This window comes from Vigna radiata, chromosome 2 (genome assembly GCF_000741045.1).
Source record: "Vigna radiata var. radiata cultivar VC1973A chromosome 2, Vradiata_ver6, whole genome shotgun sequence".
Lineage (NCBI taxonomy): Eukaryota > Viridiplantae > Streptophyta > Magnoliopsida > Fabales > Fabaceae > Vigna > Vigna radiata.
The window spans coordinates 21,968,491-21,994,845 of NC_028352.1; the positions used below are offsets into that span (position 1 = coordinate 21,968,491).

The following is a 26,355-nucleotide window of genomic DNA, read 5'->3' on the forward strand; positions in this document are numbered from 1 at the left end:
TGATGTTAAACGCAAGACAATTCAAAATAATAAAACAAAATACAATGCAATCAACGTATAATGAGTCGGATAATATTTTTTAGGATTTTATAAGATAATAAATTAACAAAAATAAAATTAAGTGGGTTGGTGGGTCAATCTGACTCAACATATAGGTTCAACCTGGATGAGTGGAGGAGTTTTAATGAGCCGGGTTAAAAATTGATTCGCATAAAAAATACATTTTTTATTATCCAATCCAGTCCAAACTCGTGATGAACTAGATTGATCCATGGATTATAACTAATTTTAACAGCGAAAAACAAACGCAAACGGCCAACCACCTTTTACAAGAAAATATACAATCAGATTATAAAAGTCACCCATATTTATTATAATTCAGAAATTACATGAACATTATGAAATTGTACCATCTAGTTATTACTCCTATTCAGAAATTACATGTACAAATATTGTTACTATTTTTTTTCTGGTCCTTTTAGGAGTCTAATTTGAAGAATGAAGAGATAAGATCATAAATTTAGAGTCATGCGTGCCCTTCGGGGAGTGCATTAATCCTTAAATAAATGGACCCATACCAATTTATCATGCCATGCAAATTCCGCGTTACATGCATATACACTTAATTATAGGTCACCTCTTCATAAGTTGTGCATTTCAGTACATGATAGGATTAGATTATATAAAAAAAATAGTATTGAATAAATAACTTTGAATAAAATTGATAATTATGATTGAGTTTGGATAACATCATTAGTGCAGAATGGGCTTTAGACGTCAGTTATTTTCGGCATTTAACGTCACCTCAGAAACTGACGTTTATACGGGTGACGTTAATGGGACGTCAGATTTCTGCAGGTGCGACATCGCTATAGACGTCAGTTTAGGCCAAAGCTCGACGTCTAAAAAGACATCAGACATTACACTACCCGACGTCTAAGGCCACCTTTAGACGTCGGTCCGTGACACTTCCGACGTGTATAACGCCATCAAACATTACTTTAACTAACATCTATGGGCACTATAAAAGTCAGTCATAACATTAACCAACATCTATAGGCACTATAGACGTCAGTCATTACATTAACCGACGTCTATGAAGTGTTGTGTTTTGATGCGGTTTTTCTCGTGTCTTTAGGTAGCATAGTAACACCTCCTTCCATTGCTAGTTTCCTCGTAAGAAAAAATTGCGTCTTTTGGATTTCTCATGGCATTTCAACCCTAAGACGAATTTGGGTCGTTGCATAGGTCTACTCCGACCACCAATGAAAACGGATACGGTGAGAATATGGTGTCACTGTATTCTCACATACGATGACACCGTATTCTCACCGTTTTCTTTTTCATTGGCGGTGGGAATGACTCTATGCAATGACCCATGTTCGTCTTTGGGTTGGAATGCCATGAGAGATCTAAAAAACGTAAGTTTTTCTTAGGAGGAAACTAGCAGAGGGAGAAGGTGCACTACGCTACCCAAAGACACAAGAAAAAATCGCACCAAAACACAGCGAAAACACATTTTAATCGGTTCAAATAAAAGATAATACATCAAAGATTACTTTAATCGGATTAAAAGCAAGTTTAACCATATCAAAAGAGATTAAACGCACTTGTAAATTCAATGGAGCGGAGAGAAAAGCAAAGGAAAACGATGAACTGTGCGAAATTACTGATTTACAAACACTGTTTTAACACGAAATCAGACGTGGTTGCACATGAGCCCGACATCTATAAATGGAAAGGACGTTGGTGACCTCAATAATCCGATGTCTTCCTAATTTAAAAATTAATATTTGCAAGGCATATAGACATCGACTACTAAGGCAACTGACGTCTATATACAATTATAGACGTCAGTGTGGAGGAATCTGACGTCTAAATGACGGAAATGAATGACTTTTCACATGTCTGGCAGACATATAGACGTCGGATATCTACTAACTAACGTCTATAGGTCTGACAGGTTGGTGAATAGCTATTAATGTCCATCATATATATGTCAGTTTGCACGAGATCCGACATCTATATGACGGAAAAAATGACTTTTCACCTACCTGGCAGACATATAGACGTCGGTTAGGAGATAGCCAACGTCTATATGACGGAAAAGAGTGATTATTCACCAACCTGGCATACATATAGACGTCGGGGACTGTCCTAACTGACGTCTATATGTCTGACAGGTAGGTGAATAGCCATTAATTCCGACATATAGACGTCGGTGTCTCGTCTAACTGACATCTATATGTATGAAAAAAATGACTTTTCACTCACCTGTCAGACATATAGACGTCAGTTAGGACAACCCCGACGTATAAAAGTCTATAGACGTCGGGAACCTCCGAACTGACGTTTATGGCCAACTTATATACGAAAATGTCATTGGTCATCAATATACGTCGAGCTTACCCCTAACTGACGTCTTATAAGGGTGACATTAATCAGCGTTTTTGCATTAATGCATATTATAAGCTTATAAATACTTTACTCTCAATTATTTTAAATATTAAATTTTATTTTTAATATGACATTATTTTGTTAAAATTTAATAATAACTTATATAAAATTATAATTTATTATAATAATTTTTTTTGTTAATAAAATTAAATTTAATATAAATTCACAATTAGAAAAATATGACCAAAATATCTTTGTAGTATCTTTCAAATAATTAATAGATTTTATTATTTTTTCAAAATATTTGAAAGATATTATTGATTGATATTTTTGAATATAGTTAAATTATAATTATTTTGCAAAATATCTAAAAATTATCAACAACAAAATTTTACCAAAAATTCGAATTCAAATTTTTATTTTGTTTAAAATTGGAGAGAAATTCAAGAGATATCAATATTGACACTTTAGTTTTTTTTTTCTTTGAATAGAGCTGAATGTTTTTCCCAATGAAAAATTGTTACGTGGCAGTTCTATTTTTCTCCCAAAATTAAGGTTTATGTGTTTGCAAAGGAAATTTGTGTTGGTGGAGGCGGCTTGCGATGCTGGAAGATGGAATTGCATTTTCCCAATTTGGGTGGAGCAATGCTACTCATGGTAGGCAAAGATCGAACATGGTGCTGCGATTTTGGGGTTATTGCATGTTAAGACAAAATCATTTAAAGAATAGACCATCTAAGCAACTCAAGTTTTGAAATTTAGCAAAAAAATCAAACGAAATATTGTTGTGTATGAAAAATTGTCTTAAAGCAATGACTTCTAAAGAGAAAAATATTTTTGCAACATCTAGTTTAGACGAAATCAAACTTATGAACAATGTTTTTCTAGAAAGAATTGTCTGGTGAACTTATTTTATGACCAGTGTCTAAGAAAAGAAAGTCTCTCTCTTTTAGATCATTCAATAGATGATATGAATAACAAGCTAGCCTCTTATGAAAAAAAAAAGTTTATCTCTTTTATAACACTGAAACTAAAAGAAAGTTTTACATAATACAATGTTAACTCAAGCAAAGCGTCTTATAATTTACATTGTCTAATGTATGACTGCTAAATGCTACAACCTTTCATAAAAACATCTTTTTTTATATGTACCATTTGATGATTATACATGTAGCATATTTTACCAAACGATGAATTTATTAAAAACGTGACAAATGATAAAATGTTTTGAACGCACAATACAATCCAAAGCTATCAACATTAAAAATACTAAATGCATATACAATAAAGTGCTTTGATACTTGTATATTTGTTCTGGATATTTGTGCAGATCACTAAAGCAGAAAGATATGATCATAATCACTACACCCAAGAAAAAGACATTGTGAGATATGAATAATATTATGGGAATGTTTCCCTTGAAGAGTGGTTAAACTACTTGTGAACTAGGAGTGGCTAAACTCGGACTAGTCGTGTTGACTAGGTGAACCAAGAGTGGTTAGAATACTTGTTGTAAACTTGGAGAGGGAAAACTCGTATAATCTTTTTAAAAGATAGTGGAACTCCTTAAGAGTTCTTAAGGACGAACTAGACATAGATCAAGTTAAGTAAACCAATATAAAATTTGTTCCTTGTTGCTTTGCTCTTTGAAACGTTTTCCATTTATGGATTCTATAAAGACCACCGTCTAAACATTTCATACAAAGTATATCCTTTATAACCCATTGTACGCGCACCTTTGCAAAAAGTTTTCAAAAACGCTATTCAACCCTACACCTCCTCCCCCCCCCCCCCCCCCTCCCTCTATTGTTTTCTTGTATTTTCAATTAGCATAAGATTTTACTTAAGGTAATATCTTATGTAATTGAAAATACAATTAGAAATACATAGCATATATACAAGAACAACTATTTAATGTGATTTTTGGTTTTCATAGCTATGGTAATTATCTGTGAAGGAAAATCTTTTTAAGCACTCTTTTAAACTCATATTTGAGAAGAAAAATCCCAAGAGCCTTTAATTCTGATCAATCTGAAGTTTAAAAAATATTTGCATTGCAAATCTTAAAATGACCTTAACAATTTCGAATACCGTGGTAGCTCGCGTAGCATGCTAATCCTTCTAGATCTCCTAGAAAACGTTGTTTTCTGTTTTTTGGAATTGTTTTTTTTTTTTTTAAAACATTGAAAAAATATTTAAAATAGTTAGACTTTGAGTTTTGAGCAGAAATTTTGTGTGAGTGATTTTCATGATTTTTTAGACCTTTATAAAAATCATCAAGCAATTTGGAGTTCATTTGAGCATACTCTCAGTTTTACCTATACATATGAATAACTGTAAAACACCCAAAAGAAAACAAGTAAAATGAAACTAACCTTGAAGGTGGAGGTAGGTTTGGTGCTGCTGAAACAAAACGAAAAATTATCCAAAACCTGTGCATAAAATCAATCGGTCAAAACGAAGAGAAAATCCTACCTGAGCACTTAATAGCATAAAATGGAACAAATGTTGAAGTTGATGGTCGTGAGGAAGACGAGAGAGCAGAGAGAGTAGCAGCGGCGCAACAAAATTTGGCTCTATCTGAAAATGACTTTGTTCGCGAAATTTAACCCTAGAAACATGTTATTACCTCAGTTATTTTTTTAACCGAGACAATAAGAGCTATTTGGCCTCGGTTCTATCAAGAACCGCTACCTACAACCTCTAAAAAAAATTAGTTATTTTATGGTCTCGGTTTTCTAAACAACTGAGGTCATAGACACTTTATGCTTCAGTTCTTTGTGAACTGAGGCATATATGTTTGCGATAATTACTAAAATACCACCACATCATTTTATGCTTTGGTTCTAACGAAATCAATGTCAAATGCTCGAGGTAAAATCCATAACTAATATCAATCGAAAAGTTGAAAAAAAAAGGCATATGTTAACAATGTCTGATAGGAAATAATATATTTCATTATAGTTTACCTTATTTAGTTTCTGCATAATTGATTTTGTCTTGAATATTATAGTTTACCTTATTTAGTTTCTGCATAATTGATTATGTCTTGAATAATTGATATATTCTTTCCTTAATTATAGAATCTAGGTATTTTGTATATTCTATATATTGTACGCTGGTTACTCTTTCCAAATCAATAAAAACACATTTGTTACAATCCTTACATGGTATCACCCTAATTTCGATCCTTCCTTACCCTTTCTTCTTTTCTTTTCTTCCCTATGGCTCATACTGATTGTGGTTTTTCCTTTAACACCATGATCCACATGTTAAACATACGCCTCACCTCAACCAATTTCATTCTCTGGCGTCGTCAGCTCCTTCCTCTTCTCGAAGGACAGGCCCTTTATGGTCATATTGATGGCTTAATCATAACTCCTCCTGCGAAATTGCCTACTGCTGATGGATCTTTGATGGCCCCTAATCCAACCTTTATCACGTGGAAACAACAAGATCAACGACTTGTAAGTCTTCTTCAGGCCTCCCTTACCGAAGAGACTCTAGCTGAAGTACTGCACTTTGACACCACACAGCAGATCTGGACTACTCTTGAATCCCTCTACGGTGGTGACTCCAAGCAAAGAGAAATTGGGATCAGAGATCAACTGTTGCACCTTACAAAAGGCTCATCCACTGTTAGGGAGTTTTCCAAAACATTTTGAGGCTTATGTGATCAACTCAGCCTTATGGGTAGACCAATGGATGATTTAGACAAATTACACTGGTTTTTACGGGGTTTAGGTCCCACTTTCACTAGCTTTGGTGCATCTCAATTAGCCATGCGACCACTGCCTGTTTTTCGTGATCTTCTTTCTGCTGCTGAGAGTTTTGAAATGTATTTACATGCCGTTAAATCTCATCCCTTTCAAGCTACTTTTAATACCACTACTCAACGTTCCTCTCAATCATCCAATACACGTTTTCCATCTGGGTCGCGTTCTTTCTCAAATGGCAAAACAGGTCATGGTTACCAATACTCAGGTCGTGGTGGTCGCGGTAGAGGACGTCGTCCTATCCATTGCCAAATCTGCCGAAGAGAAGGTCATTATGCCACATCTTGCCATCAACGTTATGAAGGTGGCCCACCTCAATCTGCCAATTTTGCTGAATCATTTGCGAATTCTTGCACTCTATCAAAATCAAACTAGTCTGATTGGTACCTTGATACCGGAGCTTCAACATACATGACAGCAAACTCATCTGATTTAGACTCAATTGAGCCTTATTCTGGTAATCACACAGTTACTATTGGAAATGGTAATGCTCTCCCCATTTCCCATATTAGATCTCATCTTTTGACAAATACTTTAAACCTTCTTGATATTCTTGTTGTGGCTGGACTCCAAAAGAATCTCATTTCAATTAGCAAACTTACACATGACTTTCCTGTGGATGTTATATTTACTGACACATCTTTTCTGCTTCAGCAAAGGGGTACAAAGGAAATTCTAGCAAAAGGGAGGCGTGAGCACAACTTATATGTATTGGAGCATGGTCAAAATGCTTTTGTTTCTGTTTTAAATTCCAATAAGCTACGAGGATCATTTGAATTGTGGCATTATCATTTGGGTCATGTTAATTTTATTACTTCCCATTTAAGAAAAAAAGGTTTTTTGTCTTTATCTTATTTTACCAACTCTTTCCATTTGTGGCTCTTGTAAATTAGCTAAAAGCAAAATACTACCTTATTCCCTAAATGAGAAATGCGCATTGCATGTGCTAGATTTAATTCATTGTGATTTATGGGGACCTGCTCCTATTTGTTCAAAATTTGGTTTTCGATGTTATGTGATTTTTATTAATGACTATTCCAGATTCACTTGGTTATATCCAATGCGCCTGAAATCTGATTTTTATGATGTATTTGTCCAGTTCAAGAAATTTGTTGAAAATCAGTTTCATACAACTATAAAAACATTCCAAAGAGATGGTGGCACTGAATTCAACAATAACAAAGTCAAGACCTTGCTAAATGAAACTGGAATTCTTCATCTTATGTCTTGCCCTCATACACCAGCCCAAAATGGTAGAGCTGAACGCAAACATCGTCACATCACTTAAACGGGCCTTACAATGCTTTTTCATTCACATCTCCCTGCTCATTATTGGCTACATGCTTTTTGTTGTGTTGTTTATGTCATAAATCGGTTACCGACCACTCTTCTAAATGGTGTTTCTCCATTTGAGACCTTATATAATACTCCTCCTAATTATGCATACTTTCATCCTTTTGGCTGTCGGGTTTATCCTTGTCTCCGTGACTATGCCACTAACAAATTGTCTCCTTGCAGTGCACCTTGTGTTTTTCTTGGATACAGCGGGAACCATAAAGGATTTCAATGTTTGGATCCTTCAAGCTCCCGGTTATACGTAACAAGACATGCCAAGTTTGATGAACTTTATTTTCCGTTTTCAAAAACAGGAACTATATCTCCAATTTCCGGCCTCAACACCTGAAATTCCTACTCCAGCTCTTGCACCAGCTTCTTCTTTGCCACTATCCAAGGAAACTGTGCACTCACCAACCATACCTTGTGGTCTATGTCCTGCTGAAGATACTCCTTCAATTATTGCTTCCATGCTTGATACTCAACCATAAATACACCGTAGTGCCCAGTATACTCATCCTATGGTCACACGCGCCAAATCAGGTATTTTTAGGCCTCGTCATTTTGCTGACATTACCACCTACCAACCATCTTCTCTTCTTTATGCTCTGGTCACCACTTCCACACCCAAAGGGTTCAAATCCGCTGCCAAACATCCTGGTTGGTTGGATGCTATGCATAAAGAGCTCCTGGCCCTACACTCCAACAATACTTGGGATCTTGTCCCACACCCATCCAACACCAACATTGTAGGAGCCAAATGGGTGTTTCGCACCAAATATCTTTCAGATGGGTCAATTGACAAATTAAAAGTACGGTTGGTTGCACAAGGCTTCACTCAAACACCTGGTCTTGACTATGATCACACCTTCAGTCCTATTGTTAAAGCTGCCAATGTTCGTGTCATTCTCACTCTAGCAGTAATGAATAATTGGCCTCTTCATCAATTAGATGTCAACAATGCATTCTTGAATGGGCACCTGACACATCCTGTCTATATGGAACAACCTCCTGGGTTCGTTGATCCTCGATACCCAAATCATGTTTGTCGACTTCGGAAAGCTCTTTATGGCCTCAAACAGGCCCCTCTTGCATGGTTTCAATGATTCAGCTCGTTTTTGCTCAGTCTTGGGTTCCTCAAAAGCAAGGCAGATCCATCTTTATTTGTCTACCACAACACTGTTGTCACTCTCTATATACTTGTTTATGTTGATGACATAATTTTGACAAGGAATAATAATTCTTTAATTCAAAAACTTTTGGCAAGGTTCAAAATTGAGTTTGTTATCAAGGATTTAGGTCATCTAAATTACTTTCTTGGTCTCGAGGTCCACTACACTACCAATGGTGTCTTTCTTAGCCAGACCAAATACGCTCAAGACATTTTATCTAGGGCCCAGATGTTGGATGCCAAACCGACAGCCACACCGCTCCAACCTGCTATTCAACTGACAACCACAGGAGATCCATTCTCTAATCCCACTCAATATCGCTCTCGTTGGTGTACTCAAGTATCTCACTATAACTCGTCCTGACTTGTCCTACGTGGTAAATTTGGTTAATCAGTTTCTCCAAGCTCCAACAAATTATCACTTTCAAGTAGTTAAACGCATCCTTCGATATGTCAAGGGCAACATGTCCTATGGCCTATCCTTCACCCGTGGGCTTGATGTATTGAGACTAGGCGATCAACCTATGGTTATTCTATCTTCTTAGGCGGAAATCCCGTCTCATGGAATGCTAAGAAACAACTAATCGTAGCTCGATCAAGTTGTGAATCAGAATATAGAGCCATGGCTAATGCAGCAGCTGAACTAATATGGATTACTCATCTTCTACATGATCTGCATATTTCCTATCAAGCGCCAACTCTTCTTTGTGACAACAAGAGTGCTATATTCCTCTCCCAGAATCCGGTGGCTCACAAACGCGCTAAACATATTGATATTGATTATCACTTTGTTCGGGAGCTTGTTCTATCTAACAAACTCATCACTCAATTCATTCCTTCCGATCTCCAGCTAGCAAACATATTCACTAACAGTCTGTCTCGACCATTGTTCCAGTTCTTCAAAGCTAAGCTTCACGTTGGACAACAAGAGTGTTATACTTCAATAAAAACACATTTGTTACAATCCTTACAATGTCGTAAATAATTTGTATTTATAATTTAACTAATTGTGATTTTCATCAACTAAAGAGAATTTTGGTCGATGTTAATTAAGAGAAACCTTTGTCAAGATAAATTATAATTTTTTAAACTTCAAAATAATATCAATTAAGATTGAGTAAAAAATAAAAATATTAATATTATTTTTAATGAATTTTTATATTTAATTGTTTAAAATACTTATTCAAATAAAAAATATTAAAAATCAATAAATTTAATTTTTTTTAAAAAAATGTTTAAAAAATAAAATAACTTTATATGAGATAATTCAACTTTATACAATTTGATTAAATATTTATTTATGAGGTGGACATTACAAAAGTATATAATTTTACCATATGTTAATTTATGCGGGAAATGTATTTTCCAAGGTTTAGAATCACCGCTGATGAAAAAAATAATCCCTAGTAAAATTCATTGTTTCGGTAGAATTGGTCCGAGGGTCGGTCGTCCTTCCTTCTCTGTTCTATTTCGATTGTTTAATCCTTTTTGAGAACGAAATCCTCCGATGAGTGGTTGACCTGCAAAAGACACTTCGACGCTCAAGTCAGATATGTCTATAAAGAGGTCTATATTTTATTAGGATAGATCAAAATCGTCAATAATACATTTATAAGGTTTGTGTTAGCCAAGCACATTGATTAATCATTAAACCAGACAATCAAATTTAATAATAACGGTTAATTGTCCATTAATATCATATTTTCGTGCAATATGACCTATCAATCACTCATAAATAGCATATATTCGCATTTAATATTAAAAATATTAATTGGTCATTAATGATTTTTATCTTTTCTGATTAGTGTTTGTCTGACCACCGGTCGATTGCCTGTTTTTAACCCCAAATTCTTCTTAGTCAGTTGGTCATCGGGGTATAGTACATTGATTTTTTTTGTATCTGGTTGTCACAAAATGAGTTTGTAACTCGTTAGAAGTTAAGTAGTTACCCCTTACTAAAGCATCGATCAAAAAGAATAATCAAACCAAAGAGTCAAAGTAAATTGAAAAGGAGAATAAAGTAACAAAGCATAATTGTAGTTTTTAAGACACTTAGTGGGTAACTTATTTAGATATCAAAATTCAAAATTTTGTAACTGTTCGGAAGGATTGGAAAATATAAATAGGTTTATTTTGTATTTAACAAAGGTGACAAATTGTGGAACAATATATACATTTTGAGAAATGTAACAAAATGATTAATCCAATGTTGATGTTTCAATATGAATCATTGTTCTCATTGATTTATGTTACCATTTTGGATTTTATCACTTTTATTTTATTGTTCATCCATTGTTATTGGTTCTCATCTCCATCGGTAAAAAAAAAACCAAAGAGATACATTGTGTCAGTAAGATATGCGTGAAATTCTCATTAAAATCCAAGTAGAAAAGAGATTAAATTCATTAAGTATTTGAGAGAGACTAGTTCATGAAATTAGTGAGTTTTGCATCAAATTGATTCTCTATTGATTCTCAAGCATAAAACACCCTATTTAGTTCTAAATAATAATAACATGTTGACCGAAACTAAATCATTGAGAAACAATATGTTACGTTCTCTACTGTTTTTAATTTTTAGTATTAAATATAATTTTAGTCTCTAAAATTGGACATAAAATTATAATTTGTTCCTATTTTAAACTTTGATATATTTTTGTCTTCAAACCCTTAAAATGAATAAATATAATAATTTTAATTTAACAATGTTAACTTTTTCTTACATATTAGATAGTGTTTTAGGTTAACATTTGAACTAGAATGTGTGTTAAATAATGTAAAGAACTCAAATATTAGTCTATAACAAAATTTAATATATAAAAAATAGTTAACACATAGGGTTAAAATAGACTATATTCATTTACTTTTAAACTTTTGAAACAAAAATGTATTTAAGGTCAAGACATGAACAAATTCTAATTTTACGTCTAAATTTAATAACATATTTAACTATAATTTTTATCTTATAATTCTCATTATTTTTTTTATTATTTAAATAAGTTCTCAAAATTTTCTTTTTGAATCATGGTGATTCGATAATAATACATGATCTTATAATTTTTTTATTAGAAGAAAATAGTTAAAATATAATCTTGAATTGATTTCTATAATAAATAGAAAATTAATTTTGGAATCACATTATCCCTCACTGAAAAATATTATGATAGAAAATTAAATCCTACGTATGAGAGAAAATCGACACCAATCCAATAAGTTTCCATATCAATTTTTTATTTTTTTAAGAAATGCAAAAATCAACATACTCTTAAAAGATTAAAAAAAAATGGTGAAAACTATCAACAATGGTGTTAAAAGACGTTTTCTTTATTGGTAGGATTTAAGTTCCTTAGCATTTAACAATCATAAACAATATTATATTATTTTACAATATAATAAACTCCACATCAATTATCTAGAATAATTTATTATTAAGAAAATCCAAAAATCAACATTTCACACTGTCCTTTTACACTAGAAGTGAAAGAAAAATATAAAATAAATGTGAAAAATACTGTGTTAAAATACTTATTCTCAAATGTAGGATTCAATATAAGCAATGGTATATTGTTGTATAATAGTGTAACAATCTAATTTCTATTAAAGTTCATCATGCAGCCCTGTATCGTCGGTGGATTCTTGAGTCCTGAACAATCCATGTAAAATTTGTTAGTAATTTATCTCTCTTAATTTCTCATGATATATATATATATATATATATATATATAAAACTTATGTTTGAGATTATTCGTAACATACTCTCGTCTTGGGACTATGGAATTGATCTGAGCTGGTGTTAGAGCTGGAGGATCGTGAGGATCAATTCGAGTCCTATAAAAAAAGAATAAGTAATTATTTTATAAATAAAAAATATATTTTAGTTATTAGCAACATATATAGTTACTTTGAGATCAGAATGGCTAGACACTATTTTCTTTATAAGCTGGTGAAAAGGATGGTGAAGTGTGAGATCACTTTAAATCTTGTAAATAGAGTTATTCTGTTTCATTTATAACTGATATTTGAGTTATTAGAACGACTTTCTTTAGCACTTCAAGGTTGATATATATAATTTTTATATAATAAATTACTAATAAAATACTTTTGCAATTTGAGATGGAAGTTGTTTGACAAAGTTTGAATTGATGGTGAGATGGAGGAGTTTGATTATCACTTTGACTGAGTTATTAGAAAATATTTTTGTATTTCCATATTAAAGTTGTTATACACATTTTTTTTATATATATAATTTATATTAGTTATTAGAAAGACACTTTTGTACTGCAAGATTGAAATTTCTTGACACGTTTGACTTTGAGTTTGGGGTATATAACATATATTTGAGTTCTTGAGTTTGTCTTTGTATCGATAAAGGAGAGACACATTCACTTTGAGTTCTCTTAAAAAATTACAATATATAATTGGTATGTGAGTTATTGTGAAAATATATTTGCACTTTAGATATTGAAGTTGTTTGTCATATTCTTGAGTTTGAATTATTTGAGAAGATAAAGATTTATAAGGATCACTTTGACTCTTATTAAAATAAGTCTTTAATTTTTATATACATATAATTCATATATAGTTAATATTTGAGCTATTAGTGGTATCTTTTTGTATTTCAATCTAATTTTTTTATTACATTCTTTTGAGTTTGAATTATTAGAAAAATACTTTAAATATAATTGATATTTGGCTTATTAGGAAAGTATTTTTGTACTTAGAAATTTAAGTTGCTTGACACATTTATCTAGTTTGAATTATAGTCCAAAAATGGAAGAGTGTGATGAGGATCACATAGAGTCCTATTAATTGACATATAATTGATATTTGAGTTATTAATAACATACTTTTGCTTTTTGAGATCAGAATTGCTTGAATCATTCTTCTGATTTTGAGTTGGTGGTGAATGTACAGTACTGTGAGTACCATTTTGAGTCCTATAAAAAAATGTCATCAAATTTCAATACATATAATTGATGTTTGTGTTGTTTGCAACATACCTATTGACTTCGACATTGAAATTACTTGACACATTCTTCTGACTTTGAGTTGATGGTGACATAAAAGAAGTTTGAGAATCACTTTCGGTCCTATTAAAAAAAGGATAAAAAGTTCTTTAAATATAAATGATATATTATTTTTCATTGTAAGTCCTATTTAAAAAGTCAACAATTTTAATACATATAATTGATATTTGTATTGTTTGCAATATACCTATTGACTTCGACATTCGAATTACTTGATACATTCTTTTGAGTTTGAGTTGGTGGTAACACAAGAGAAGTTTGACGATCACTTTGAATCCTGTTAAAAGATGATCAATAATTCTTTTATATATGAATAATAATATTATTCACATTTTGATTCCAATTAAAAAAAGTCAACAACTTTTAATAAATATATTTAATATTTGTATTTTATAACATACCTATTAACTTCGACATTAGAAATACTTAACACATTCTTCCTTGTTTGAGTTGATGGTGACACTAGAGAAGTTTCAGAATCACTTTCAATCCTATAAAAAAGGAGCAATAACATCTTTATATACAAATAATATATTATTATTATTTTAAGTTATATTAAAAAAAAGTCAACAATTTTTACTTGATGTTTGTATTGTTTGCAACATACTTATCAACTTCCACAATAAAATTACTTGAGAAATCCTTTATAGTTTTGAGTTAGTAGTGACACTAGAAAAGAATCACATTCATTCCTATTAAAAAAGTGTGAATAATTTTTTTATATATAAATGATATATTATTAACATTTTAAATCCTATTTAAAATAATCAATAATTTATATATATACTTATAATTGATATTTGTGTTGTTTGCAACATATTGACTTGGTAGCACTAAAAAAAAATTGAGGGTGACTTTCGGTCTTATTAAAAAAGGATAAATAACTGTATATACAATTGATATATTATTAATATTTTAGTTATAAATAAAATATTGTTGTATTTCAAGATCAAAATTGTTTAACAGATTTTTTTTTTTGTTTGAATTGGTGCACGAGATAGAGAAGGGGAGGATTAATTTAAGACCCTAAATTCATACATTTTAAATTGCAAGTATCACTTTTGAGACTTAAAAATAAGGAGTCAATGGTTGTTTTGAGTTAAATAATATGAATTCATTCAAATCATTAATTTAAAATAAAAAGATTTATTTAATAGTAAACAGAAAAAAATTAAATAAATATAACTGGAAATACTAATAAGGTAAATATATTAAATATTTTGAGATATTAGTAACAACATACATACATTTGTATTTCTGAATGGGAATTTTGTAATAAGTTCTCAGTTTGAGTATCTGATGGAGGCTGTGCTTGTTGAGTATCACTTTCATTCCTTATATAAAAAAAGCACACACACAAACATATCATTATATAAGTTAATAGGTGTAGTAAAATAAAAAAAAAATATATATATATATCACTAATAAAAATATATTTAAATCACAAATTAATTTTTATATTAATTGAATTAAAATATAATTTATTAAATAAATTGAGAAAAGACGCATAAATAAAATAACCTCAGATACATGACAAGCTAAATAAAATATATATTTGAATTAATTGTAACTTACAACTTTCTGCTTTCATTCACCGTGTGCAGGCGACCTGTGAGATTATCACTTTGAGCACTGTATAAAAAAATTGTAAATAAAATAAGAATATAAAAGTTATTTTTTATCTTTATGAAGAAGTGATTTTCCATTTAATTCATTGTCATTGTATCTATTTATTATATATTATATATTATAATATGATTTATATGAAATTTTTACCATACTAAGGTTAATAAGAGGATCTTATATAGTAAGTAGTACAAACATAAATATTGATTAGAATACTCTTAAAGATTATAATGTCATACTAAAAAGTAAGTTTCAGTTGAATTTATTTTTACAAAACTGATTTATTAACATGAGATTTATCTTATTTATATACTTAAATTTAGTTTTAGTATTGTAAATTTGATTTTTATCTTTAAATCTTTAATTTCTTTTTGTCGTAAAATATTTACTTATTAACTTTTTATTTTTAAAAAAAATTCAATTGACTCTTTCAAAAATTAAATATAATTCATTTTATTATGTATACATGTAATATTAAAAACTAGTTGATTATCTATTTGAAAAATACTATTTACAAAAATAAGAGAGATTTCATGATTCAAAAATATCCATATTAACAAGTGACAAAACTGACAAAACTAACTTTTGACTCACTTCCAAATAATATTACTATATAAATTTAACTTAAATGACTATTTTGAGACTTTTTAAAATATAAAAACTCAATTAAATAAAAAACATGTATAAAAACTAAAATAAATAAAAAATTTAAACATAAGAACCAATTTTTTAACTTTTACTTTAATACTTTTAACTAACATGAAATTTTAGAATTTTTAATAGTATCAATCCCATAAAGAAAAAAAATATACAATAACACAACATTTATTTGACGTTATTTTTTTTATTTTTTATATTTTTTAAAAATGTTATAAAAATTTACTTTTTTAAAATTATTTTATTTTTATTAGACGTGAATGAATATATATATATATATATATATATATATATATATATATATATATATATATTATCATCATTGTATTTTTTTAAAACATAAATAAAACTGTAATACAACCAAAACATGCATCTTTGTATTTCTGACATCTCTTAACTCAATTAAACAAAATCCTTGAACCATTTAAATTTGATTGAATATGTTTTTAATCTCTTAACTTTAATTAAAAATTGGAATTAGTTCATTTTTAAAATTTTGACTTAATTTAGTTCTCTAACTTTAAACTTTAAAAATGTATGAATTTAGTTTTTTAACCAAAATTTGTTAATTTTATTTAATGTTTCAAACACCTCTCATAGCATTTAGGTTGTTTATATTATTTGACACATTTTTGTTTTAATAAAATATGTTTGAAACATCAAATAAAGTTAACAAATTTTGGTTAAAAGGACTAAATTTATACATTTCTAAAGTTAAAGGACTAAATTAGGTCAAAATTTTGAAGAGGGACTAATTCAAATTTTCACTTAAAGTTAGGAGATCAAAAACATATTTAACCCTTTATATTTGAAACGAATTTTGGGTTTTGTGAAGGCAGTGATTAATTATAAGTAAAAACATATGAGTTACAAAAGGTATTACCTTATGAGAGAACTGGGAAAATGATGATGCAGCAACAGAAATGAAAGAAGAAACGCGATGACACCATATTCAAAAGCCATTTCTGAAAAAAGTTCTCAAGAACTGTGATTGTTAACAGCAATGAAGTGATATGTTATAAGAGAATGCAAGGCATTGTTTAAGAATATATATAGAGTTTGGGTACTCTATCAAACTTAGTCTTTGCAATTACTCTCTTTCTTATTTCAGCTTCGTCCTTTTCCAATATTTTAACTCAAAATTAACTGAGTTGACATAATATTCTCTCTAACAACTTCCATTATTATTTCTTTCCGCATGTCGTATACGTCCATAACAAGAAGGAAGTTGTTTGAACCGGTAAATTTTGAAAAAAAAAAAACTTATTAAATATTCTTATAAGTCTAAAATTCATTAATTATTATTTATGATCATATAATTAACTGAGTATGAGTCTTGATTTAGTTAGAGATGAGAAAATTAAATATTTTATAAAATAAAATATATATCAATTTATTATTTTAAGAGTTTGAGATGAAAGTTACGTTAATCTAAACTTATGTTATAGGTATAAATTTATGATATTTGTATAAATTCAAATGTTTCATATTGTTTAAAAATATGAATTAGTATTTGATTGGTTTATCTAATATCAAGATAAACCTTTTTATTTTGACAAAAGAAATATGTAACTATTTGGCTGACTGAATAATTGGATTTAGTTTGACATATATATATTTAAACACAATTTTCTTAGTCAAATATAAACAAATATTAAAGGGGCAATTTGTTGTTAGAACACGGATTTTCCAGATAAAAGACGAATGAAATGATGTTCGTAACGCGATTTCTCTTTTTATTTATTTTTGTTACATAGGTTTAGTGAGTCTAAGTTCTATTATTTTATCATGTTTGATTATAGTATGAAAGAGTGAGAGCCATTGACTATATATAATGTGAACACGTTCTCTTTTTATACATGCTTCTCCTCAGTTCTTCAAGAAACATTCAACTTTCAAAATACGTATGATTTTTTTTTAATGAAAAAAAAAAGTTATAAAATAGATATTTAGAGAACATTCAACTATCACATCCCAAAAGATCTAGAAAATATATTATTATTATTATTATTATTATTATTATTATTATTGTTATTATTATTATTATTTTCATCATGGCTCTCTCTTTCCTATTCTTTTGCATACCTTACTACAACATTTTACTCATATTAACATCCAAAAAAATATTGTCTATTCCAAGAAAATCATTGGAGAGTAATTTTAAAATTGTGATAATGTAAGGCAAGGCTTTGAAAATTTGTACTAGTTGGTATGTCTAAGATAATGGTTTAATATAAGCTATGACTTACGCGGAAAGACAAGTCAAAAGTGTTATTATTATTTCTTTTTTTATATCAAACAATCCTCCATAGTTTATTAGTTCCTATTAAGTTCATTAAACAGTTAACCCTCTATTATATATCACTTTTGTGTTTAAGATATTACCACAAGAGAAAAATGATAATGTCATAGTTAAAAAGTTCAACAAATTAGATTGGAATTAAGATATGCATTTCCCAACACGTCTCTAGTTAGCATTTTATCAGAAATAATTGTTCTAAAATATTTCATACATCAAAAATCAGAACAATGTTAATATTCATCTCATCTATTTACATGTTTTCAACTCCATTCATACCATCATTATCCATCCACAAAATAATGAAAAAAAAAATTAAACTAAATGGTTAAGTAGCTTCCATTCCTATGAAGAAACATCACCTAATTTCAACCTATATCAACATTGCAACATATCATAGACACACATGTTGTAAATGACAATTTAAGCCTACAATTATATATTTTCACCTCTTACAAATAACTTGATAGATATGTATAAAATAGTCAGAGAATATTTTAAAATTGAAAAGTGTATGTTCATAATGAACAACTAAAAAAATTTATCTAGTATTTTAAGAGATGAACAACAATGTCTATAAACAAACGTTCTTCATGTCCATGGCTATGCAAAACCTAACAAAAAGATGGGAAGGCAAATAAGCAACACTTAGAGATACAATAGAGAATAATAGAGTAACATACCACACACACGTTTCTCACTACACAAAGTCCTCCTATAAAGTATTCTCAATTTGTGTTATGCCTAAAAACTTTTCCTTCCTTGTCTCTCTCTTCAGCATTTCTTGTACACATTACAGTACTCCCTCCATCAAAAGCAACCTTGTCCTCAAGGTTGAACTGCGGAAAAGACTCCCTAATTTCTTAAACATCCTCCTAGGTTGCTATTGAAGGCCCCAAAGAATCCCATTAAATAAACACTTGTGGAATTGATTTGGATTGATGCATGATTATGCGAGAATCTAAAACTAAGAAAGGTTGTACTTAAGGACCAAACTCAATTGTAGCGAGTGGCAAGGATAAATACTGTTTAGAAGGACTTCCAACAAATCTCTTAAGTAAAGAAACATGAAACACCGGGTGGATACGAGTTGAATCCGATAATTTGAGTTTATAAGTGACCTCTTCAATCTTGAAAATCACCTCATAAGGTCCAAAATAATGCATATATACTTAATTTTTGAACTTTTCTCAAAACCAACGAATGTTGCCTATATGGTTTCACAAGCACCCAATCTCCTATCTTAAAACACAAAAATCTGCATCTTTTATCAGCTTGGGCTTTCATGTACTATTGAACCTTAAACAAATTTGCTTTCAATTGTTGTAACAAAACATCACGTTCTCATAATAACTCTTGAACTGAAACAAGATCTGTTACATTGGTTTAATATCACAAAACCAAAGGAGGGTCTTTACCATAAAAAGCCTTGAAGGGTGACATGTGAATACTCTAATACAATGAAGAATTATACCATAATTGTCCCCATGCCAACATTGAGCACCACCCTTTTGGATTATCAAAGACAAAGCACCGCAGATACATCTCAGGAGTCTTGTTCAAATTTTCTGTTTGGCCATCTGATTATGTATGATATGAAGAACTCATGACTAATGTAGTTCCTTGAGCCTTGAACAAGTGCTTCCAAAAAGAATTGATAAAAATGTGATCACGATCTGAAATAATTGATTTGGCACTCCATACAATTTAACAATATTATTGATAAAAGTATTAGCAACCACTTTACTAGTATAAGAAGCTTTTAATGGAATAAAATGCCCAAACTTGGAGAGCCTATCCACCACTACCATAATAGTTGAAAAGCCATTGGAATTTGAAAGATTTGTTATGAAATCTAATGAAATGTCATCCCATACATGTTAGGGAATAAGTAACAACTGTAACAACCCAACCGATAATGCCCGCTCTACTTTCGCTTGTTGACAAACATGACATTCTTGAATGAATTTCCTCACTTGTTGTCTCATTCATAGCCAGAAAATTTGAGAAGCAATGCGAGCCATGGTCTTAGCTATTACAACATGACCGCCAATTTTAGAGGCATGAAATTCCGTTAGAATTTGATTAATAAATTCAGTATTAGCTGGTAACACCACCCTATTTTTTCGAAAAAAAGCACCATCTTTAATTGCATACTCTTGTATTGGAAGTGTAGCTGCTACACATTTCTCAAACAACTTCTTTAAGTAGGGATCCTCATGAGTTAATTCAACAACCTTGTATAAACATTGATTGCATGGCATGGACAATGCCATCATAAAGCTACGTGATAGGGCATCGACAACAATATTCTCCTTCCTTGGTTTGTATTGGATTTTAAAATCAAAACCCAAAAATTTAGATAACCATTGTTATTGCTCTAGAGTTTGAATCTTTTTGTTCTAAAAGCTCTTTTAGACTTTGTTGATAAGTTTTAATGATAAATTTGTGGCCAAGAAGGTAATGACCAAACTTTGCCAAAGCCTTGATGATGGCATAAAAGTCTCGTGTATAAGTTGACTGCTTTTGCATGCGCATAGATAACTTCTCAGAGAAATATGTAATTCGATGATTCCCTTAACTTAAAATTGCTTCAATTCCAATACCCGCAACTGCTTCACATTCTTTGGTTAAGACCAATCTTGAATGGAATCAAGCTTAGATGTATCCATGGCGACACCACACCCAGAAAATAGTATGACTTAAATACTTAATTTCTTTAACCTCGAATGAACACTTCGAAAAGCGTACATACAATTTATGTTGCTGGAGAAGGTGCAATACCACTTCCAAATGATAAAAATGATCATTCCATGAAGAACTATATATGAAGATGTCATCAAAGAAAACAAGAATGAACTTCCTCAATATATCTTTAAAAATAACATTCATAAAAGCTTAAAATGTGGCTGAAGCATTCATCAAGCCAAAAGGCATGACCAACCATTCGAAATGTCCATGATCCGTATGAAAAGTAGTCTAGTGTTTATCTTCGAGTTTTAAAAGAACTTGATGGTAACCAGAACGTAAATCCAACTTCGAGAAGAAGGAAGCCCCAAATAATTCATCAATTAATTCATCCACCGTGGGTATGAAAAAAATATCTTTGATAGTGATAACATTTTAAAAGCACGATAGCCAGTACCTACATGCCAAAAACCATCATTCTTCTTAACCAGGATGATGGAGAAGAAAAAGGACTCTTACTAGGTTGAATAATTCTGGCTCTAAGCATATCAGTTACTAACTTCTCTATTTCTTCTTTTTGGCTGTGAGGATAACGATACGATTTCACTTTGACCGGTCCAGGACCATCCATTAAGGGAATGGAATGATCATGTGCCCGAGAAGGAGGTAAAGATGTCGGTGTGTCAAAAACATCAACATAATTATGCAAAAGCAAAGCCAATTCCAATTCCATATCAACAAGTAACTCTGGGAAAATCATGGGGGTGGAGTGGAATTCACCATCTCCATTGTATACATCTTAGCTATGGACTGAGTAGTAACCATTTGATGAATATGATGCAAATGAGCCTGCACCGAAACATGATTTACCTCACATTGTAAGGTAACAAATTTAGCATTACGAAAAAATTTCAGAGTCAATGTTGCATAATCAGCCACGTGAGGTCCAATAGTCTTCAACCAACTAGCACCCTATATAAGACTTGTACCTAAAATAGGAAGAATATAGACTGGAAATTGAAACATGTTTCCTTAAGCCTGAATAGTCAAGTTCTGAACCAAGCTGTCATCGGTCATATAATTACCATTGTCGACCATCACCCTGAATGTCGGAGCGGGCTTAACTGGAAGTTTTAAGAACTTTGCACTACCACCATCAATCAACACTGAAATAGGTAAAGTGTCAACATAAGCTAAAAATATGATGGTGCCCACACCAGTGCCTCCTTTTAGAGCATTCAGTGATAAATGATGCTAATGATGCTAATCAACCTAGTTTTCCTCAATGATGAGTGACTGACCAATGTCAATAGAAGCAAGTTCTTCCTCATTACCAGAGTCCTTTAATTGCAACAACATGAACTTTTGTTCAGACACCTATGGTTGAACGTAAACTTTTCATCACAAAAAGTAACATAATCCTTTCTCCCTGTGAATTTGCATCTTAGTTGCACTTATTTTTTTTTAACAGTTGAATCTTTCAATGGTGCTATGTTAGGAGTTGGTAGTAATAGTGGAAGTGAAGATTTTAGAATGGATTTAGAGTTGGGTTGGGAAACATTATTGGAAATGGAAGCAACATGGGAATAACGTCTAATAGGCATAGGACTAGACTTCGACGTTGGCAAGTATCTCTCCTCATACAATTTGGCCAATCCAATCACCTTCAACAATGAAGTTGGGGATAGAGCAAAGACATCACGACGAATTTCAGTATAAAGATCACTCAAAAAGCAATTTAGCAAAGCATCCGCTTGTAACCCAAATCATTTATTCGCAAAGGCCATAAATTTGAGTTAATACTTAAAAATGATACCTATTTGTTTATGTTAGAGGATTGTGTACCTATATGTATCTTATTGATTATGTTTGATTATACATATATACTGATTATATCAACCATAATTAAACACACAACAAGATACATATCTTCTGATTATACTAACCATAATCAAACACACAACAAGCTACATACCTTATGATTATATCAACCATAATCAAACACCCCACACATAGTAGTAATAATAATAGTATTCCTAATCCTCTAACATAAACAATTAAATCATATTTAATACTCGATCATCGATCCCCGATCCTTGAACTTCGGTCCTTGATCTCTAACCCTTGATGTCATCACTAATATCTAACACATAGACCCTTGGTCTATCCACTCATTAGCACCCATGCTAACTACTTACTATAACCATTATAGTAACACCATTATCAACATAACCTGGAGCATTTCAAGTACCATGATCATCATCATAGATACACCACCATCATGATTACTCCAGTCATGAACAACACCATGAGAATCACCATACCATAATACCTTGTCTATCTCACTCTTGTACTCTACCTTACTGGCTATAGTCGCTCCTACAACCCATCTGTAGCCTCCCCTACAACCCACCTTGTCTATCTCCTTCTAATGCACACAAGGCAAAAGGAAGCACTTATCTGTAGATAGAACTAGGATTTACGAGGTACAACAAGTAGACTTATCCTTCACTTTCATGTTCATCAATCACATACTTGGGTACATCCCAACACTCACTTATGCTCCACTCTCAATCACAAGTCAAACTAACCCTAAACATAATCGCTAACCTCAATCTTTGATTATCATCATGTTCCACGACTCCTCAGGCTTGGTTCATTTTCTTCTTCATCAAATTCTCAAATTTTCACCAAAATGTGATAATATATTATCACTTAAGATGATCGATGATCTCACTGAAATTTACACAAAAACATCACACAAAAAGGGATAATTATCATCCCAAATAATCGATTATTTCTGAAACCACACTCAAAACTAGTGCGCATCTCCTCTCTCTTCTTCTCCCTAAAACACCAATCTCCTCTTTTCTTTTGTTTTCTCTCTTTGATTTAGAGTTTCTAGGCTTTCTAAACACCAAACCACCCCTTAATTAATTTCTACACCAATCAAATAAAGTTAAAAGACCCTTTTGCCCTACACAAAAATATAAAAATAAAGAAATAACATAACAATTATGTTTTAACAAAAATATACATTCAAAAACACTAATTTCTAAACAAAAACACAAAATCTCAAAATTACTTTATTTTTAAAATTCTTATTTTCTTTGTATCTTACAATCATTATTATGATTTTTTATTTTTATTATAATCATTATTATCATTATTATTATATCATCATCATTATTATTATTATTATAAATTAATATATATTAATTTTGTATAAAAAAAAGAGAATGAAAAAAAAATGAGACTGGATTTGAATTACTATTCCAAATTTCACAAATGAATAAAGATAGAAAACTAGTTATGAAGAGCGGAGAAATGTAAGCTGAATTTTGAAATTCGGAATAATTGATTTTGAAATTGGGGAGAAGTGTGTATAGAATTTTGAAATTTGATTACTTTTTCTAATTGAATTTTAACATTTGATGAACTTTTTAAGTTGATTTTAAATTTTGGTAAATTTTTATATTATATTTTCAAATTTGGTGATTTTTTAAATTGGATATCAAAATTTAATAATTTTTTAAATTGAATTTCGAAATCAATAAATTTTTGAACTGAATTTTAATAATTTTTTAGACTAGATTTTGAAATCAATAATTTTTTAAATTGGATTTTGAAATCTAATTAAATAAAGGAATTACATGTATAAGAAAAACTGGATGGTAGATAGGTAGGGTATTTATGAAAAGAAAAAAAAAATTACCTTATTAAAAAAATAATTTAAACATTAAGAAAAAGTTAAAAAATACAGAAAGTGGAGGAAGAAGCGCTCTCAGTGACGCCGCACCTTTGTATTTAATACTAAAATAAATGCTTTGGCTATAGACGAAATTATAAAGACACAACACTCTTTCATAAATAGAGATAGAGATGTGTAAATTGGTCATAATTGGTGGGTTAACCGGGTCATCATTGTCTCGAGTCAGATTATGTTTGAAACAACTATATATTTTTTTTTATGTATATCAGATTTTAATCCGATTCATTTAAATTCGACTTATCTGAATTGAACTCATGATAGGTTAGGTTGGTCTACTAATTTACCTATCTAATTTTATTTTATTAAAATTTAATTTTAATTTTATAAAAAAAATATTTATTATTTTTTTCCTGAAAAAATTATTTAAGTTCCTTATTTTCAAAACTAATTAAACACCCCATAAAATTTGTTTACATTTGAATTATAAAAAGCTTGTAATTTTTTTTATTTTAAAAAATTGTAATTAAGTGAGCTAATAAGCCAATCCTTTACCCACCAACCCATGATTAGTCGAGACGAGTTCAAATTTTTCTAACTCGTTAATAAATAAGCCAGATTGGGTTAACTCACTAAGTGATCAACCCATGGTGGACCGGGTCAGATTGGGTCGAATGACCCGTTTTGACAGCATTATTCAAAAAAACTCCTTTAAAAACAATAAATGGGTCACATTTATCAAATCATAACATATTCAAATTTTTTATGATTATGAGAATTATATCGCCAGAACACTTATTCTAATATGTTCATTTTACTGTCATAATATATGTCATTCTCAGGATGCTTAATACCTTGTTTGGTCCTTCGAAAGAAGGAAAATATTTAAATTCTTCCTACCTTTTTCAGAAAGTTAAAAGGAGTCCTAACTTGTGAAAAAACTGTTCAAGTTAATCCTTTTTTGTTATGGCGTCAAATTTTTAACGGTACAACTGCCACCCTGGACAAAACATAATGACATGTCTAGTTTATGTCATTGCGTGGAAGTTTAAGGTCAAATGACGTGTAAAATTTAAATTTAAAAAAAAAATATTTTGACCAAGGGTAGGGGCTACTTGCTCTGCTGATGACGCAATGAATGGCGATGAAAGGTTTGCTTATAGGTTCGAAGAGTTTGATGTGCTGATGGTGAATCTTGATTGGGTGATTTTCGCGAGAAGGTTAAGCGTTTTTATTCACGATGAACTTGCCATTAGGGTTCCTAATTTGGGATTTTCTTTCCTGCAAATGGTAACAACCTAATTGTGAGCTACTTGAGTGATGTGAAATATGTTCTCCAAGTCAATGACTTGGAAACAGGTTCCTTGCAACATCAATTACTAATTGACATTGGAATTGTCAGTGAAATTTCTGGGCGGCGTGAGGATTTCAAGGTTTTCATTGGTTTTACAAGCTTTTTGACTCTTGGAATCATATATCAGTGCGACTTGAGAACACAAGTTCCTGATATGAAGATATTTCGTGAGATTGTTGTCCCTGGGTTTGATCGCTCTGAGTTTCATGTCAATCAAGTAAAGAAAACGAAAAAAAGGGAAAGATTCACTCATATTCAGATGAGTTCTCCTATTTTAAAGTTTACATTATTTGTTTGTCTCTTTCACATGTCATTAC

General features: G+C 30.8%; 3 protein-coding genes across 3 annotated transcripts; 2 read left to right on the forward strand and 1 right to left on the reverse strand.

Moving 5' to 3' along the window:
• The first annotated feature begins 5,657 nt into the window (after nt 1-5,657).
• Nucleotides 5,658-6,062, forward strand: LOC106753324. The gene has a single exon (XM_014635127.1). It carries the CDS (start codon nt 5,658-5,660, stop codon nt 6,060-6,062), a length of 405 nt encoding a protein of 134 aa, XP_014490613.1.
• A 1,967-nt stretch (nt 6,063-8,029) lies between these two features.
• On the forward strand, nt 8,030-8,614 carry LOC106753333 (uncharacterized mitochondrial protein AtMg00820-like). The gene has a single exon (XM_014635137.1). The coding sequence runs from the start codon at nt 8,030-8,032 to the stop codon at nt 8,612-8,614; it is 585 nt and encodes a 194-aa protein (XP_014490623.1).
• Nucleotides 8,615-12,195: 3,581 nt separating this feature from the next.
• LOC106755999 lies at nt 12,196-16,976 on the reverse strand. Its single transcript, XM_022775945.1, has 9 exons — nt 16,872-16,976; nt 15,281-15,337; nt 14,953-15,039; nt 14,107-14,196; nt 13,893-13,982; nt 13,679-13,768; nt 13,526-13,615; nt 12,435-12,506; nt 12,196-12,321 (listed from the first exon to the last, which is right to left on the reverse strand). The coding sequence occupies exons 1-9, from the start codon at nt 16,949-16,951 to the stop codon at nt 12,276-12,278; spliced, it is 702 nt and encodes a 233-aa protein (XP_022631666.1). The 5' UTR covers nt 16,952-16,976; the 3' UTR covers nt 12,196-12,275.
• Nucleotides 16,977-26,355: the final 9,379 nt, after the last annotated feature.